Source organism: Crinia signifera, chromosome 8, assembly GCF_055691185.1.
Source record: "Crinia signifera chromosome 8, ASM5569118v1, whole genome shotgun sequence".
Classification (NCBI taxonomy): Eukaryota; Metazoa; Chordata; class Amphibia; order Anura; family Myobatrachidae; genus Crinia; species Crinia signifera.
In genome coordinates, this window is record NC_139224.1 from 122,252,302 (window position 1) to 122,270,143 (window position 17,842).

Consider the following 17,842-nt stretch of genomic DNA (forward strand, 5'->3'; position numbering starts at 1 on the left):
TAAAATTATGTCCAAAGGGACAAGTGACAAGGGCCCAGGAGGCAGAGGAAAACTACCTCATAAAACGGGAGCTGGCCACCATGAAACAACAGAGTGATGAGTCCAGCACTAAGCTGGAGCAGGCTCACCATACCATCAGCGAGCTGCGGCAACATCAACAATTGGTAAGAAGCCCGGCTGCACTTTATCTCACCTGTTTGATTCTGCTTTATTCTCTCTTCAGACCTCATCAATGGTTTAGCTTTATGTGGTGGTTGGAAAGGATCGAGGGCCTCACTTTTATCACCAAGTATCTATTCACTACAATACTTTGATTACTTTATGAGACTATTCTATCTTCATGGGATTTCATAGTTGAAATGTGGACAGAATAATGAAATTTACTGCTGCTAAGATATACTCTATGTGTTTGAAATAGCTGCTCACGGTTAGGCCATAATAGTTTTGAGAATTCCCATTCCGTTACTTTTTGTCTGGAATCTGGCAATACATCATTATGGGAGTGTCTGCACTATAAGTTGCTGGGCAACATGAGAATAAATATTTGGGTCAAAAGCAATAGTCCGTTTTAGCTATGAAATGGGGAGGGTAAGGAAATGCTTGGGACTTGGATGTCCATCCTCTGATCAGTCTGGTAAAGCTCTTGACCAGGGATAGTCAACTCCAGTCCTCAAGACCTACCAACAGTTAACGTTTTCCAGGTCTCCTCACAAAATCGTAAGTCAAGTAATTAGCTCCACCTGTAGATCTTATATAATGTCAGTCAGTAATGAGTGCACCTGTGCCCCAACTAGGTGATCTAGAAAATGTTGGTAGCTCTCGAGGACTAGTTAGCTACCACTGCTCTAGACCATTCTTGGTCTATAAATTATGAACAGACTCCTTTTGGGGAACTGTCCGTGTCCTAACTCCATTCTCGCCAGAGCCGAATTTCCCATTAGGCACGTGAGGCACCGGCCTAGGGGCGGCACATGTTTGGGGGCGGCACTTGGATGCCTATGATAGTACTGTCAGCCCAAAATGTACCAATAACTGCAAAATATCCACTGTACTGTACCGTATTCCATCTTAAATAGAGTGTAAATGGATAGGACATACAGATGCTGCCCCTATAAACTGTCCTACTTAGTAAACATTAATGTTGTGCCTAGGGGCGCCCTCATCCCTAAATCCGCCCCTGATTCTCGCTACAGACCTTTACCTTTGCACGCGCTGCAGTGCTTTCTGTAACATCAATGAACATTGTCTGCTGTAATCTTTATGGCTGCATCTACACATCTACATGATTCTGGGGAACAGGACCTGTTTTTTCAAGAGGATATATACACAAGCCTGGTGCATTCTGCTAAAATACAATGTGTAGACAAGAAACTGCATCTTGCTAAACAGGATCCTGTTTGACTGCATCCTGCTAAAACACAATAAGTAGACGCAGCCTAATGGATTAAAACCATGTAGTAGAACCCTCACTGTGTAATTCTATACAAGGTGACACAGATCCACCAACCTTGGCCTCTTATATCTGATACAAGGAGCTTCAAACATAGTTTAGAACCGGTGCTGAACTAGTTAAGTGATGAGAAAATGTTTACAGCACAGGTGACTGCAATCCTACGAAGTAGAGCACTTTTATGGCTGCTGGAAGGGTATATAATTTCCTTGATGTATATTCCATGTAAGGCATGACCTCTAGAGCAAGTACTTTGTAGGTGCTGCTTCCCCAGTTGTTATGGACCGTAATGATCTTCTTTTTATTACTTCTGACCCTACCGGAGTCATGGGTTCTCTACTTAATACATAGTATGATGAGAATACAGAATTGTACTTTTTCAGCTTTTCGGGATCCAGCAGCACATTAGTTTTCCATGAGAAATTTGTCTGAATGATGGTAATACTGCTCATTTGCTCCACTTCCTTTAAATTGAGCAAATTTAGTTTGAAGATTTATCGGAGCAAATTCCCAAAGTATTGCAATTATGGGTGCCACAAAAATAACACTGATTTGTTACGTCAGAGTATTCAGTTCCTCCATGCCTGTTTGCTCATCATTGGGGACATTAAAGCCCCAATGGTTCTGTAGTCCGTAGGGCAGCCACTGACAACTTTATTTTGCTTAAGGTTTAGACATCCGAAACCATAGACAGGAAAGGAAGTGGTGATCTGTTGCACTTTAATGAAACAATATATATTCGTTACCTGTTACCTATTAATGGTAAGAGTTATTACACTACCTAGGGCTATATCTATCAGTGCATTTATACTGTTATTTCAGGTATAAAGTCTTGTATAGCAATAGTTTGGTCTCCTGCCTATATTATTTGTGGGAATACAGTCTCATGGCGTCTAAATGCATGGACGCCTGTATATCTTGTTGTCGGTGCCTTCAACTAAAGAGGTGAATGTGAGATAAACCATGTGATTTTGTAATAAACTGGAAATGCAAAATCTATTTTACTGTATTTGATTTATTTTCTGTGGTTGATTTAATGAGCCAATCTATTTCAGTCCTTAATAAAGAATAAGAAACTGAGCATTAGTTACAGTTGTATGTATGCCCTAGGAGAGGTTGGGGATAAGGCTATTACAAACTACATATTCTAATGATGTGTAATATAAGATGAGCATTATTTATACATGGGCCAGGGTCAGTTACACACAGTGGATCAGGAAGTGCGTGTGAAGCCTCAAATGACTCAGATCAGTATTATGTTGCACAGTGACTGTATGCAAAGGTAATTGTACAGATTTTTAGTACACAACATCGAAAGGCTTTAAATGCATTTGCTAGGCCTGGTATGGTATGCATATGCTGTATATAATAGTACTAAAGTAAAATAAATGCATAAAAGGGAGCATACACACGGGGCGATTTTAGACCTATTTCTAAGTGATTTGTCTAGATCACTTAGAAATTAAGCACTGGACACTCAGTGTGTGTGCTCCAAAGTGGCGGCGATGCCAATGCCTTCTTAGATCTTGACTGCATGTAGTCAAGATCTAGTCAATCACCATAGAACATGTTCCGGCACAGATTAGCACACATCGCTTGTGACTAGCATGTGTGCCAGAGATATGTGCTGAGTGATTTGTGCTAAACCACATCACTCCGCACAGGGCTGAAGTTCGACCTGTATATGTGTGTATGATACTGTAGAAGTGCCCTTTAATGTTTGCTGTGCATCAGTCCTCTGCGAGAAGATACTTCAAGCTTCCTAGCGGGTTTATGTTGTCAGTCTGCTCATTCTTCCCATTTACTGGGAGGAACTATAGCTCAAAGTAGTAGATTTCTTTATATTTATAACCTATTGCCCCTGTTAATTTTTATTAGTGCATGTATATTTCTAATGCTAGACTATTGCAATTACCCAGTGTAAAGCCATACACACTAGGTGATGGTGAACAACATCGCTCAGAAAGGGGCTTCTGAGAGATATGGTCTAGTGCTGGGGTAGCCAACCCTAGTCCTCGAGAGCTACCAACAGTCCATGTTTTCCAGGTCTCCACACAGAATCACAAGTGAGCTAATTAGCTCCATCTGTGTATCTTTTAAAATGTGTCGGTGATTAATGAGTGCAGCTGTGCAGCAGCTAGGTTGTCTGGAAAATGTGAACTGTTGGTAGCTCTCGAGGGCTAGGGTTGGCTACCACTGGTCTAGTGTGTACAGTAAATATCGTTAATGATGTGTGCTCCCATGCGTCGTTAACAATGATTGACGTCTTCCAAATATGCTGGTCAATTTGGCAATCTAGATGACCTGCATGTTTAGCGTGTCCCGGTGACATCACTGAAAGATATCTGTGGCCGATATCGTTCAGTGTGTATGGAAAATATGGTTAACTAGTTCGGTTGCAGACCCATCGGCTAGTGTGTAGAAGCCTTCCAGCAGATTACTGGCTTTCTCTATATCCACGGTAGTGCTCTCTGCTATCCACCTGAGCTGGAAAAAATAATTTTTGTACACTTCAGATGCGAATTTGGGGTTTCTCTTTTTAGATGTTACTATCTTATGTACTTTTAGCTGATGTTGTCAGAGTATAATCTCCTCAAAGTTTTTTTTTTAATTTAAAACAACTTTCCATTAAAACAAATTCTTAAGATGAACCTGAGTAGAGGAGTTAAAAAATAAATAAATAAAATAAAATATTTTCCTGGAACCTTTGATACCCCTTTCATACCACATCTAGGACCTGGGTAATTTCCGGGTTGGTGATGCGTCGACCTGGCCCTAGGTGCTTTGTGAAGGCACCTAAGCTTATTTTCTCAGGTCGACCAAGCAGGCAATTCAACCTGGGTTATAAGTTTTAAACCCGGGTCGCCCACTATATAATGTGACCTGGATTTAATGTGAAAACGTCAGACCCGGGATCGAGATCCCAGGCCTGGCCCGGAAATTGCGATGTGAAAGGGGTAAATCATATTACATTTATGCTTCTCCAATGTGGAATTTGCTTTGGTCTTTTACATCGTCCTGTTGTGTGTGTCTTCTGCAGCAGTCTATATGTAGCTCAATGCATCATGATGATTTCTTTCCACAGCATAAATGTAACCCTCGCTACTCAGAAGAGTTTGTTCTGCAACTGGAGAAGGAATTGGTTCAGGCAAGACTTAATGAGGCCGAATCCCACTGTGCAATGAGAGAAATGCAGGACAAATTATTGGAAATCAAAAAGGTACATGATGCCGACTTATAAAAAAAATGCCTTAAATCCGAGTTCCCACTCACCAAGCTCAAGAATAGCTACATGGAGTGATTTATCGATGTGATGTGTAAGTTGGCATACAGTAGTGCTACATGTACGGTATGAGAATAGACCCAGGTTAGAGTGGCAAATTTCCAATTTAACTGCTGGATAGCTCCCTCATGGCACATGGCTTCCAACCAGAAGCCGATCTGTGTTTTGGCTTAGGTCTCCTTGTGTTTTGCACTCTCTTATGTCAGAGATATGTAATTGGCATCCAATAGGTAGATCATATGTAGACCAGGGTTTGCCTTTAAAAAATAACTGTTATATCTATTTGCCAATACACCAGCATTTTCTATGATGGTCCATCCCTCTGTATCCAAGATTATATAGATGACTGATATAGGGCACTTCCCTAAGCATAAGTCCATTAACTTGAATAGACCCAATAAGCGGCATTGGTCTATATTCTTTACATCGTTATTTAAATGCTTTTTTATTTTTTTCAGAGAAATCATTCCTTTCCAGATGAAAATAACCTTGCTAGACTACAAGAGGAGCTTATTGCAGTAAAGATTAGAGAAGCAGAAGCCTTAACGGGACTGAAAGAACAGAGGCAACAAATTAAGGATTTGGAGGATCACTGGCAGGTATGTAGTTTAGACACAAGTCTACTCTCAGGCATAGGCAATGTATTACAGAGAGTTCTAAAAATCAGAAAGGGGAATTAAATCGCAACTTTGGTCACATCATAAACAGACATGGGAGGAATTTAGGAAGAGACCTTGACCACTGACATTGAACCATTGGTATGAAGGCAGATAACTTAAAGAAAAATTACCTTTATCTGCAAGTATCTATTTATATCGCAGTCTCCATACTGTTGTGTGGCGACAGGAAATTATTTAAATGTTCTTAAAAAAACTTGTGGGTGTGGCCTCGACAGGCATGGAATCAAGGCCCTGGTCTCTGTGCTCCCCAACCTGAAGCGCCTGTATATTAATCCTCTTTCCTGCTGTGTTGTGCTGGAGTCTCCTTACTGTTCCGCACTGGCCACATTTTGGAAGCTCCTCCCTGCTTCCCTCTGATGTATATGTGATGGTAAGTGCTTCTTCAGTGGGACTTACGTATTTATAAAAGACCCTGTTCAGGATTTGGCCATCCACTGTGCCTGATTGGGAAATGTGTGAGTGTATGGTGGAGGAGGATACCTTGTTCTTGGGCCAATCCCTTTGCACTCTCTGATTGTGCCTCGCTTGCTGCCTGTAACCGAGGATCCATGTTCCAGTTGTGGTAATCTGCCATTTAGAGCCTCCTAGTGGAATTTCTGTTGGATGGAACTCCTACTCGGAACTACCCTCTGGACTTCTATATTTGGTGGCTGATGCTTCATGCCGTTACATTTGTTTCATGCTGTGACTGTAGTGTACTGCCCTGATTTCCTGTTCTGTGCTATCCTCTGGACTTTTATTTGGTTGCTGTTACTGGACTGCATGCAGAGTTGTATTTTTTTTTTTTTACTTGTCAGTCACATCTATCCTCGGCTATGTTGCAGGTGTGTCATGTGTGGTGTATTGAGCACACCCACCGCCGTGCCTGCTGAAGTCACACCCATGACTTATTCAAAATGCATAATGCGGCAGCCCAGCATGGCACTCAGTTGTGGATATGACTTGCTACTTTCTCTCAGATTGTTTGGGTTTTAGATTTGATACCGCTGCATCATGGCCTTTTAGGTCCTTGGCTGGATACACTTTGGTCTTTAAGGGCGCACAAATAGTTCTCATAGCTGCAGTGTAGTTGGAGGATTTTTTTTATTTTTTTTAAATAGGTTATGGTCATACGGAGTGGGGGATTTGAGAGTCTTGGTTGGTTGCAGCTACTTTATCTGGAGTTTATATTTTATTCCTTTGGTACCCATTAGTCTACTGGTATAGTGCGTTGGTTATATTTCATGTAGATTCTATAGATTAGTAAGATGGTACCATGTGGATGACCCAGACCGGATACCGCTGACATCTTTTTTTTTATATTTTTTTAATTTTGTTATTTTATGCTGTGTGGTTCTTTTTCCCTATGTTATCCTTTTTGTTGTTTGCTATATGTATCGGAGTCCTGTTGCAGAAAAGGGAGAGTGCACATTATAGCAGGAAGCTGTTGCTGGAAATCCGTATTGCTCCTTGTCTTCTCTTTTTGTAACTGTTTCTAAATATTATTTTGCTCCGTGCATTTGTCGGCTATTAAAGTAATTAAAATGCTTGTTACTATAATTCCAGAGACACTTGGCGCGCACTGCTGGTCGGTGGAAAGACCCGCCAAAGAAAAATACTGTCAATGAACTGCAGGATGAGCTAATGAGTGTCCGGCTAAGAGAAGCGGAGAGACAAGCTGACGTGCGAGAGATGAAGCAGCGGATGATGGAGCTGGACACACAGGTTTGAAAGTCTGTGTGTGGTTTTTTTTTTTATTTTAAGCAAAAAAAGGAACTGTCCATATTGGATATACCTCAATCTCTCTGACACTCTCCTCCTTGGATTTAAAGGGGTGTGAGCTTGCAGTGCAGAAGAGCTCTGACCCTTCAGCCCCTATAAGAGGAATGTTTAGAATGTCCTCTCATCCGTTTTCAGTGATGATACAGAGTTCTTTAAGAAGTTGTTGTTACTTGCCATAAGAATATAGTAACAAGCCCAAAAGATCGCCATCCTTCCTACTATGCAGTAATAATTATTTCTGTCCTTAGTTTATCTTTGGTTTGTAATTGTAATAAGTTGCGCAAAGTAGTTAGAGCAAGATAAAACACATGAATTATTTCCCAGTCTGGTTTTGTGCAACACTGAATGAAGTGTTGACAGCTTTGATTTAGCAGTGCAGGGACTATGCAGTTGTGCAGTAAATAGGGCTAATACAGTATGGTTTGTTATTCAATTGTCTTTATCCTGTTATCTTTATTGTTGAGGAGGCAGCATTCGCTTGCTTGTGCCAGGGGGTGTGAATTACTGTTTGCCCAAAACTTAATGTGCTCATCAAGCCATATACAGAGTTTCATTGTGTTAAGCAGCTAAACGGGTAATCTACACCGAGCGTGTCACAAATAAGGGTAACCTCTTACCCTCTGAATTAGTTCTACAGAATGTACTAAGCATAAGGATCTTCTAACACAATGGGCACCTTTTTTAGCTGACTCAATGTGACGTTTATCACCTACTATTGCCAATTGTAACCAGGGACAACAGGTGTCAGGGAAGTAAATAACTGTGGTAACAGGCATATAACAAATCGCAAAATGCAGCACTTCTAAAGATAACCAAACATCCTGTCGTTCTCCCTAACAATTACTCCTAATGAAGACATTAACATCGTACATACTTTAACAGAAGAATGCAGGGAGGGCACAGACAGTTGCTAGAATTAGATGTGAGGTTCTAGTATAAGCTGTATATACACTGGAGCAATGCGTACCCAGATGATATGGCAGCTGTCCATAGTAAACAAGGCCCACCAAAAGATATTGCAGAGATTGACTGGGCACTGAATAATTCGGCCAAGCTTGTCCCGATTTGTCTGGAAACAACATATTGGGCTTACTCCATTGTGTACCCAGCTTAAAGCGTGAAAACTGAGCTGGGCAATTTGCGACAAAAGTTAATGTTCTAGAGAAGAAATAATGTATTAATAGGGGTGTGGTATGACTCACCGACAGTCGGGATCCCGACAGTCATTATCCCGACAGTCATTATCCCGACGTTGGGATCCCGACAGTCATTATCCCGACGTCGGGATCCCGACTGCCTGGCCTCAGACAGCGTGGCCAGCGCAACAAAGCCCCTTGCGGGCTCATTGCGCTCGCCACGCTGCGGGCACGGTGGTGAGCTACGCTCGCCACCTATTTTATTCTCCCTCTATGGGGGTCGTGGGCCCCCACAAGGGAAAATAGCCGCCGGCCGTCGGGAACACGGCCGTCTGTGTTTTAACAGTCGGGATCCCGACGTCGGGTTAATGACTGTCGGGATCCCGTCCGGCACCCATTAATAGCACCCCATAACTATATAATGGACAAGTTATGGGACATTAACTTCTGATGATGAAGCAGCAGATCCATCTTCTACGGATACAATGGTTAGTTGCTGTATAGAAAATCAGGTACTTATGTATTATCTGGGCTCCCATGTTAAATGCACCCCATTTTTTCATACCCCTACTATCCAACTACGCATGGAGTTGATTTTATATAGTGTGGCGAGCGCAGCGAGCCACCGTGCCCGAAGCGTGGCGAGCGCAGCGAGCCCCGCGAGGGGACGCCGGCTCATAAGAAAAACGGGAGCCCAGATATTACATAAGTACCGAAAATCACAATACCAGATCGCCTTTAGTGAAAGTCCATTTTCCTTATAGCCTCATACTGGAGGGTAGGCTGCAACTATTGGTTCAGCCCAAATAAAACCAAAACCTCCTTAACCTGTTGCCAGAGTCTGTCGTTGAGCAATGTCTGTGGTCTGACCACTGGCGGACACTACTCTTGCTTTCTAGTTGGGTAGCTTCGGTTAAATCTGCAATGTAGTCCAATTGTCTGTGCTAATGACAGGCATGTCTAAACTATGGCTTCCCAGCTGTTGTGAAACTACAAGTCCCATCATGCCTTGCCACTGTTTTGCTATTAGGGAATGCTAAAACTATGGCAAAGCATGCTGGGATGTGTAGTTTCACACCAACTGGAGGGCCACAGTTTGGACATGCCTGGCTTATGAAATAGTGGCATGTGTAGGGGAGAAGGTTACTCAGCTGTATTTTAGGTTTCGTAACTAGTTTAAAGATGTAAAAGAGAGGAACCTTATTTAGAATATCCATTAGATGATTCTGCTATGCAGTGTTCTCCTTACATGGACGTTAATGCTATATGTGACTACTGCACCTTAACACCTCATATTTCCTTTTGTCCTATTATCATGGCAGAACCAGATAAACAGCAACCATCTGCGCAGGGCAGAGAAGGAGATCAACAGCTTACAATCAAAGGTGCAGAGTCTGTCATCCCAGAACAAGACTCTACAGACGCAGCTGAGCGAAGCAAAGCGGAAGCAGGCAGAGACGGAATGCAAGGTATACCGGGGGTTTTGGAGATGACTGATGACTCGGGAAACCTCAGGCCCCAGAAATGTATTCTAATCCAGTATTTAAGCGAATTAAACCAAGCTAATTGATGCAATACAGATGTTTCTTTTTGTCCACCAATTATGAAATTAGAAGCATTTACAGATGTACACAGGTTATTTTTAATACCTTTAATAATGTATATAAATAAACCACCATATATGAATTATATTATTCTGTATTACATTAGAATGTCCATTCTGAAATAGGCTCTCAAGTTTAGATTATACTTACCTGGCCAGGTATGTAACAGACTGCAAATCACAGTTTCCTGTAAAAGGTCTGTAGGTGGATGTATTCAGGATCCCAATGGCCAGAGTCCCATCGATTGAATATAAGGAACGAGGGCGAAACTGTCATAACCAAGTGAATGTTGGTTATTGTAGGTGTTGGAACATACAGTGCATGACCGCTTGCTGCATACCCACAGCCTGGACAGTCCCCTGTCCACTGCTGAAAGCACCTACAATGGCCATGTAAATGTCTGGACTTGACTACAGATCAATGGAAGAGGGTGTCCCTGGTCTGATGTACGTGTGGATGGCCGGGAGTGTGTGTTTACCTGGGTAATAGATGGCACCAGGATGCACTGAGAAGAGGCAAGCTGGCAGGGTCAGTGTGACCCTCTGGGCAATGTTCTAGGAGCATCTGAGTCCTAGAATTCACGTGAATATTACTCTGACATGTACCACCTACCTAAACCTTGTTGCAGACCAGGTACCTTTTACATTGTTGCACACAAGGTGGCCTCTTTCCGCAGGGTAATTCACTCCTGTCACTGTAAAAATTGGTCAGGAATGGTTTTAGGAAAATAACTTTGAGGTGTTGACTTGGCTTCCAAAATCTCCAGATATCAATGAGCCCGACTATCTTTAGGATCAATAAAAGTCTGAGCAATAGAGACCAGACCCCATTTTAGAAGAATTGCTTTCAATGGCTTGGTGCTAAATACCCACAGGACATCTTCAGAGGTCTTGTCGAGTCCATGGGTCAGAGCTGTGTTGACAGCATAAAGGTGCATAAATGGGCTTCTTTGCACAGCGATGATGGGGAAAATCGCTGGGCTTGAAATCATTCAGTGCATACACACAGCGATATTCGACCAAGCAATTTTTGCAGGGGTGGATGGCTTTCCATAGCTGGACGCTAAGGAAAGCCATCCACTCTGTCCACATCTGATGGGAATACCAGCAGTTGAGTGGCAGCAGCCAGCAATGATGCGGGAGCGCGCATAAGCACTCACTGCTCATTGCCCGGCTATACACACTGGGTGGCTTTTGAGCTGAAACTGCACTGCTTTCTGCTCAAAATCCCCCTGTGTGTATGGGCCTAGAGGGACCTGCACAATATTAGGCAGGTGGTTTTAGTGTTATGGTTCATCTGTGTATATGCTGAATGCACAAGTCTTTTGGTTTTCTGAAGTCTTTACGTTTTCCTGAATATGGCTTTCATACGCCTTGCAAGCATTCAATCTGCCCAAATTGACAATGCTTTTTTAAATTGACATTGCAAAACCGAGTACTAAAAGCTAATGTGTACTTGCCTGTTGTTTTTTTTATTTTTTTTATACCTTTTCCCTAACCACCAGGGGAAATGCTTTGTGGTTCTTGCTACGGCAAAACCCACATCGCTCTTAATCTTTCCTAACATTAGTGTTATCTAGTGTTCGCCAGACAATAACTATAAGGAGGGGCACATTGTTTAATCCCTCTTTCAAGCAAGAGTGTCTGGAGTCCGTAATGTCAGAATTGGGGAAATTGTACATGTACGAGTGTGCCATCCCCATATGCCAGGTCTACTAGTATTTCTCCCTGCAGGTTATGGTCTTGTAATCAGTAGCCATAATTTAAGAGGGGATTTAGCAATTCTCTAATGTTTCTCCAGGGCTTAAATATGCATTTTGTGGGTTTAGTATGGTAATTACATTGGGCCTCCCATCCTCTAGTACAGGGCTGGGCAATTGCGGCCCTCCAGATGTTGATGAACTACACATCCCAGGATGCTTTGCATTAGTTTTGCTATGTGGCCATACTGAAACTGATGCAAGGCATGCTGGTATGTGTAGTTTATCAACATATGGAGGGCCGCAATTGCCCAGCCCTGCTCTAGGATATTTGTACCAATGTAGTTGGTAAGGATAAGGCCATTCATCATTTGCTGTGAAGGGGTTAAGGTGCTACAAGATCTAGAAGAGCGAGTCTTCAGACAGGCAAATCATTTACATTGTAGGCACATGAGATCTATGAAGAAAGATTAGTATTGGTGCATATATGTATCTAAGTCCCATACACACTGCATGGTTATTTTAAAAGATTTTGCTGAGACGGGTCCCCTGAGCAATATCATCTGTGCATGCTGCTCAATCTGACTATATTATCAGCGACTGCACAGCCACGGACCCGGTGATGTCACAGTAACCAATATAGTTCAGTGTGTATGCACTATATCGTTTGACCAGCATTGCTGCTAGTTAGCTAGTGTGTATGGGACTTTAGACCTAATACTCCTACATCAAACAATGTAATAAAAGAGGACACCATGATTATTTATATGCTGTATAAATGTATATGAAAAGTTAGAAGAGTTGTTTAACTGCTTTGGTAGTATGCTCAGAAATTTTCTGGGCTGAGTTGCGCTGCCGCTGCGGGCTGTCCCAGAACATTTTTGGGCTTGCCATGATATGTAGCTGTGCCCCAGTGGTGCCTCTAGCAGTGCACCACCCACCCATCTCTCACCCGCTCCCCAGGCATCGTACACCAGGGCAGCCGCTCGCTCTGTTCAGGACCGCTTGGGAGCACTCCTGTGTTCAGGCGCACAAATGTTCAAGCCCCCGCCCAGGGGAGCAGGGGCTGCTGCAGAAGGCAGTTGCTGCAGCTTGAGTGGTGAGCATTTCTCAGGCAGGACAAACCCACCACTCAAGGGGTTAAACCAGAAAGAGAATATTAGCCATTTCATTAATTCAGAAATCAGATTGCATTCAGATCATGTTTGAGCTAGTGGAATCATTTTATTAACCAAGAGGTCAGAGTGTATTGGGATCATTTTTGAGCTAGTGGAATCATTATTATTTTTATTTTTTTTACTTCATGTGTTTTTTTATTTTTTTCAAGTATGTTTATAATTGTTGTTTTTATGTTAATATATATTTTTATGATGGTTGACATCACTTACAGCATTTGAATAATCATTGAGCCCCCTCTTTTAATATTGGCTTTTGTAGGATTCTAATATTGTCACTGCATATACGCAGTATTAAAAATCTCCCAGAGGCAATGAAAGTAGCCCTGCCTCTGGACTCCAAGCCCTGTAGGGGCACCTGCATGCAGAGCAGCACCAATGTGGTTCGCAGTACGATCCAAATGTGACTGCTGCTCTTCCAAAAGCGCTCTGTGGTGCGACTGCATATTTAATTGGTTCTATCCCAAAAGCCCTGCTAACACCTGCAATAGAGGACAGGGTGGTCTGATGTCACTCACCCTGTGTTGGCAGCAAGCTACGTTGCACCCACCGCCGCTGGTGCTGTACTAAGATGGGACCTACCAGTGAACACTGATTCTACATGCAGAAGTCTGATCCTGCCCCACTGTAAGCTGGCTGAGAGTGCTAGAACTCCCAACTTGCCTCTGGGTGATTAAGATGAACCTATGCCACTGCTTTATATATTCCTGCGATTGATGAATCCCATACAAGTAGCTGCACTGATAGCATGATATCTTCAAAAAAAAAAGTATGAGGTTCCATTCAGTCCAAAATTTGGTAATTGAAGGAAATGTACTTTTATATTTAGGAGTATATTCAATGCCCTAATGGCGAGCAGTGCCGATAACTGTCAATATTCAACTTCCCTGAGATGAAGTAGAACCGGCCCATTAAAACGGCGAGGCTCACCACAAAATGCAGTGGGCTCGCTGCATTTGTGGCAAATCTTGCCATTTATGGGAATCCGTGCCATCCTCTGATGGTGTAGGTTTCCCTGGGAACATAGAATACGTCAAGCGGCCGGTGAATCGCTGAAAACAAGCTATTATCGCCGCACAAGCCTCCTCGTCTGCAGCATTGAATATACCCCAAAGGGTCAACTTGTACTTTGGTATTGATTTTTACTCATGAAATGATTTGAATGAATTTGTGATGGTGGCAAGGATAGCTCTGCCTCAGGGTTTAGTATATGTTGTGGTGTGAGCGTACAGCCGTGCGACGGTTGGGAGGTTTCCAGTTTATTGCAAGCGGCTATACAGTCTGTGATGTTAGAACACTGGGGATTGCAATGTTTGTAGATCAGTGTGCATCTAATTGATTCCCACTCTGTATAAACAGGAATCTGATGCAAGTAGCCGCATCTTCCTCATGCCAAGTTCTGTTATGCTTCATTTGTTACCATGTATGTGTGTAACTAATTCCTAGCAGCATGCAGCATAGCATCGCTAGCAACCTTCACCAATTCAGCCGTAGGAGCATACGGGGGATGTTGGTGACCCACGGGCGTACAGTATCTGTAGTTAATGATGCAGTATGTACACACAGTTTTACCAATTTGTCTTAACTAATGTGCGGTTAATGGCAAATGAATAAAAAAAAAATGTGTCTTTAGAGCCAACCCAGAGAATCCCACCCCTACTGTGATGTATGTGTGGTTACTATGGATAAGAGACTGAGCATTTCTTTGAATCATTCCAGTAAATGCATCCTTGAGCTGTGTCACCCAGACTTCTCGGAATGCCATGCTTTTTTTTAGTGAAAATGGCAGCTGTCCGATTACTTTTATCCAGTCCCCCATGGTGACAGCTAGGCAGATTTGCTTTGCAACAGTGAATGGAGATATAGCCATCTGTAATAGAGTAGGAGGAGGTCACATGTTTTACCTGATCACTAGAGGAATTTTGCAGTGTCGCACAACATATTTGTGACTCAGATCTGAAAATACGTTTTGGAAATAAGTAATTGTGTAATGCTGGGTACACACCAGGACGATTTTCCCTCAATCCTGATACAATACCGACCGATTTGTATGTACTTTTGTGCTTTTTTTTTTTTTGTCATTTCGTTGATCTGATTCCGATCCGATGCGCGTACTCGCCGCTCATTTGGTCGCGCCGTGGGTCCTACGTGCTGCAGGTAGGATCCGTCAATACCAGTTCGACTGACTGTCCGTCGCGGACAGTCCAATACCATCACATTGGGATCAGATCAAGATCGTTTTGCAAAAAAACACACTTTTTGCAAATTGTTTGCTGGGGACTGCCCGGGAGCTCCTGGGCAGTCCAAGGGAAATCATTCCATGGTCGTCTTATCGGCCGTGGATGATCGTGGTCTTTCTGGTGTGTACCCCACATAACACTGGATCCCAGCTATTTGGAAGCTGCTCCTTTGCGGTACCCATTTAGCCAAGTGTTTCCTTTATTGCCAACTGCCATATGCATAGAGATCAGTGCTTAAAACAATACCAAGTGTGCAATTACCTTGCGAACAACCTCCAACTGAATATGGCTAGGTGTATGGTTAGTGTTGTGTATATCAAATGTATAAAGACCGGTTTGGTGCTATGGTTACTTTTAGGATGTTAAATATAAACAAAATACATTTTCTAAAAAGCTGGAGACTATGGAAAGTGGGTTACAAAATGAGGAATTACAGTACAAGACAGTTTAGGACAACTACATGGTAAATAAAGACTGTTCCATCAGGGGACACTGAAGTAATTATTAGGTTCGCAGAGATCTATATTCTAAGGAAAGGAGGAGAGAGGGCCCTGCTTGTTTAGAGCTTACTTTCTAATGGTGCAGACAAACAGGAGTGACACAGAAGCATACTTTTTAAAGGTGTCTGGATCCTGACTATTGGGATGCTTCTGCTACTCTTCTGACTGCCAGGATCCTGATACCATTCCACCAATCTGGGGATGTGAATCATTGACGTTTGAGCAGAGCATGATAGTGGGTGCCCCTTGAATGGGACATTCCATAGCAGAGTTGTGTGGATTTTCAATATTCCTCAATCTGCAGGGGTCATGTGAATACCTCAAGGAAGGCACTACCACCCAATGTAGTCAACCACAGGTGCTTAACTATTATGACCAGCGGCGCCTAGCCAGAATTGTGCGTAGGAACCAGGGCTGTGGAGTCGGTAGATAAATGGTCCGACCCCGACTCCTCGACTCCGACTCCTCTGTATTAATATGCGAATGTATGTTGATACATTCCTTGAAGGAAAGAAAGGCAACATACATATTATTACTACAGAAACTAGAGGCTGGGAAGCCAACAGTCTACTGTATTGAACAGTTTAAGCAAAGGACAAACAAAATGTTTGTCTGCTGGTTTGCTTGCTCGTCACCGTTCAATTCACGGACACAAGGAACAATTTGTTTACCGAATCGTTACTGGCGACGAAAAATGGTGCCTGTACATCAATATGAACCAGCGTAAGGAATGGCTTAGCCAAGGTAAACAAACGACCCCGCGCATGAAACAAGATCTTCATCCGCGTAAAAAGATGTTGTGCGTATGGTGGGAGAGCTTGGTTGAATGAATTTTTCGAGGTATTGAAAACCTTATTGAACGTTGGAAATAAGTTGTAAACTACAAGGGAGAATACATTTATAAGTATTGGTGCTCCGAATTGTGCGTTGCGTGCTATATAGTGAAGCACATGAAAAGCATGCTTTTTCATGGTCACTTAACATGTTCGTTTTGCGGTTACGTGAGGCACTGCATGCATTGGTCTTTATTCTTACAGTAGAGAAGTCATTAATTATAATTGTCGGAGTCGTGCATTGTTTGCCGACTCCGACCCCAGGTACTCGAAATTTGCTCAGACTCCTCGACTCTGACTCCAACTCCGACTCCACAGCCCTGGTAGGAACGGGCAAGAGACACTGGCTCAATTTACATGCAGCAATCTCTAGCCTTCATATGATGTAGGAGCAGAAGATCAAACCAGTGTCCTACTTTTAACACTACAGCACTGGACATCATGCCTCGCTTGGGCTTATGACATTGCTAATTGCACCCTGGAGGACTGGCAACAGTTGTTTCTAGCTGATGGTAGGATTCATGTGTGGCACAGACCTCATGAGGCCATGGAGCCCAGTTGTCAGCAAGGCGCCATCCAGTTTGGTGATGCTTCCGTAATAAAGTAGGATGTGTTCACGTGGAAAAGGTTGGCTTTGCTGGTCCACCTGACCAAGTATTTGACTAGTAACCAATACATTGCATTGCTTGATGAACATTTGCTGCCCTTCAGGAAATTTATGTATCCCCATGACGATGGAATATTCCAGCCGGCTAATGCATAGTATTAACTGTCACAAGTTGTTGTACAGAATTTGTTCAAGGAGCACTCTGGAGAGTTTGAACAAATGTTGCGGACACCTCATTCACATGACATGAACACAACCGAGCATTTATGGGATTTGTTGAAGAGGTCCATTTGCACACAAGATCCTGCATCTACAAATATCGGGGATTTGTGGGAAGCTATAGAAACTGCATGGATCAACATCTCTTCTGTTCAATTGTGGAATAGATGCCACAAACTAGTTTGCTGTACTTTTCCGGCCTATATGTATATTTGAGATATTGTAATATTATGCACAGATGCAATTGAGTTTTTTTGCAGTAAATTGTATTGTGCTTTTTAAGCAGATTTTTTATTTTTTTTTCCCTTTGGAAAAGCTTCATGTAACTGTTTAAAGGGGATAAGTGCTTGTCAGTGAGCACAAAGGGACCACAAGACTGCATGGTATTGTCAAGTGTTGTATGTTGCAACATTTTACCCTCATGTGCAGTACAGCTGTAAATATGAATCCCTAACCTGTATACAGTTGTACTGCGCTCATGAGTGAAATACTTTACACTTGCGATCATCGCGGCACCTGCTTTCTGGAGTTAATATACCACTTGTAGATACTTTGGCCCCTATTCAATGTGTCTGGCGAGGGGGTTGAATGGCAGGGATCGCAGAAAACAAGCGATCCTCTCTGTTTATCCCCCGCGCCGTCCACTCACACTATT

General features: G+C 42.8%; 1 protein-coding gene across 4 annotated transcripts in view; it reads left to right on the plus strand.

Moving 5' to 3' along the window:
• EVI5 (ecotropic viral integration site 5) overlaps nucleotides 1-17,842 on the plus strand; it is a 120,588-nt gene that overhangs the window by 74,683 nt on the left and 28,063 nt on the right. For 2 of the 4 annotated variants that reach the window (XM_083157090.1, XM_083157091.1), the window contains exons 13-17: nucleotides 18-164; nucleotides 4,536-4,670; nucleotides 5,192-5,332; nucleotides 6,959-7,117; nucleotides 9,633-9,779. In XM_083157090.1, the coding sequence (XP_083013216.1) occupies nucleotides 18-164; nucleotides 4,536-4,670; nucleotides 5,192-5,332; nucleotides 6,959-7,117; nucleotides 9,633-9,779 (729 nt within the window). The remainder of the gene's footprint in view (nucleotides 1-17; nucleotides 165-4,535; nucleotides 4,671-5,191; nucleotides 5,333-6,958; nucleotides 7,118-9,632; nucleotides 9,780-17,842) is intronic. The other 2 variants (XM_083157092.1, XM_083157093.1) reach the window with 1 other exon arrangement.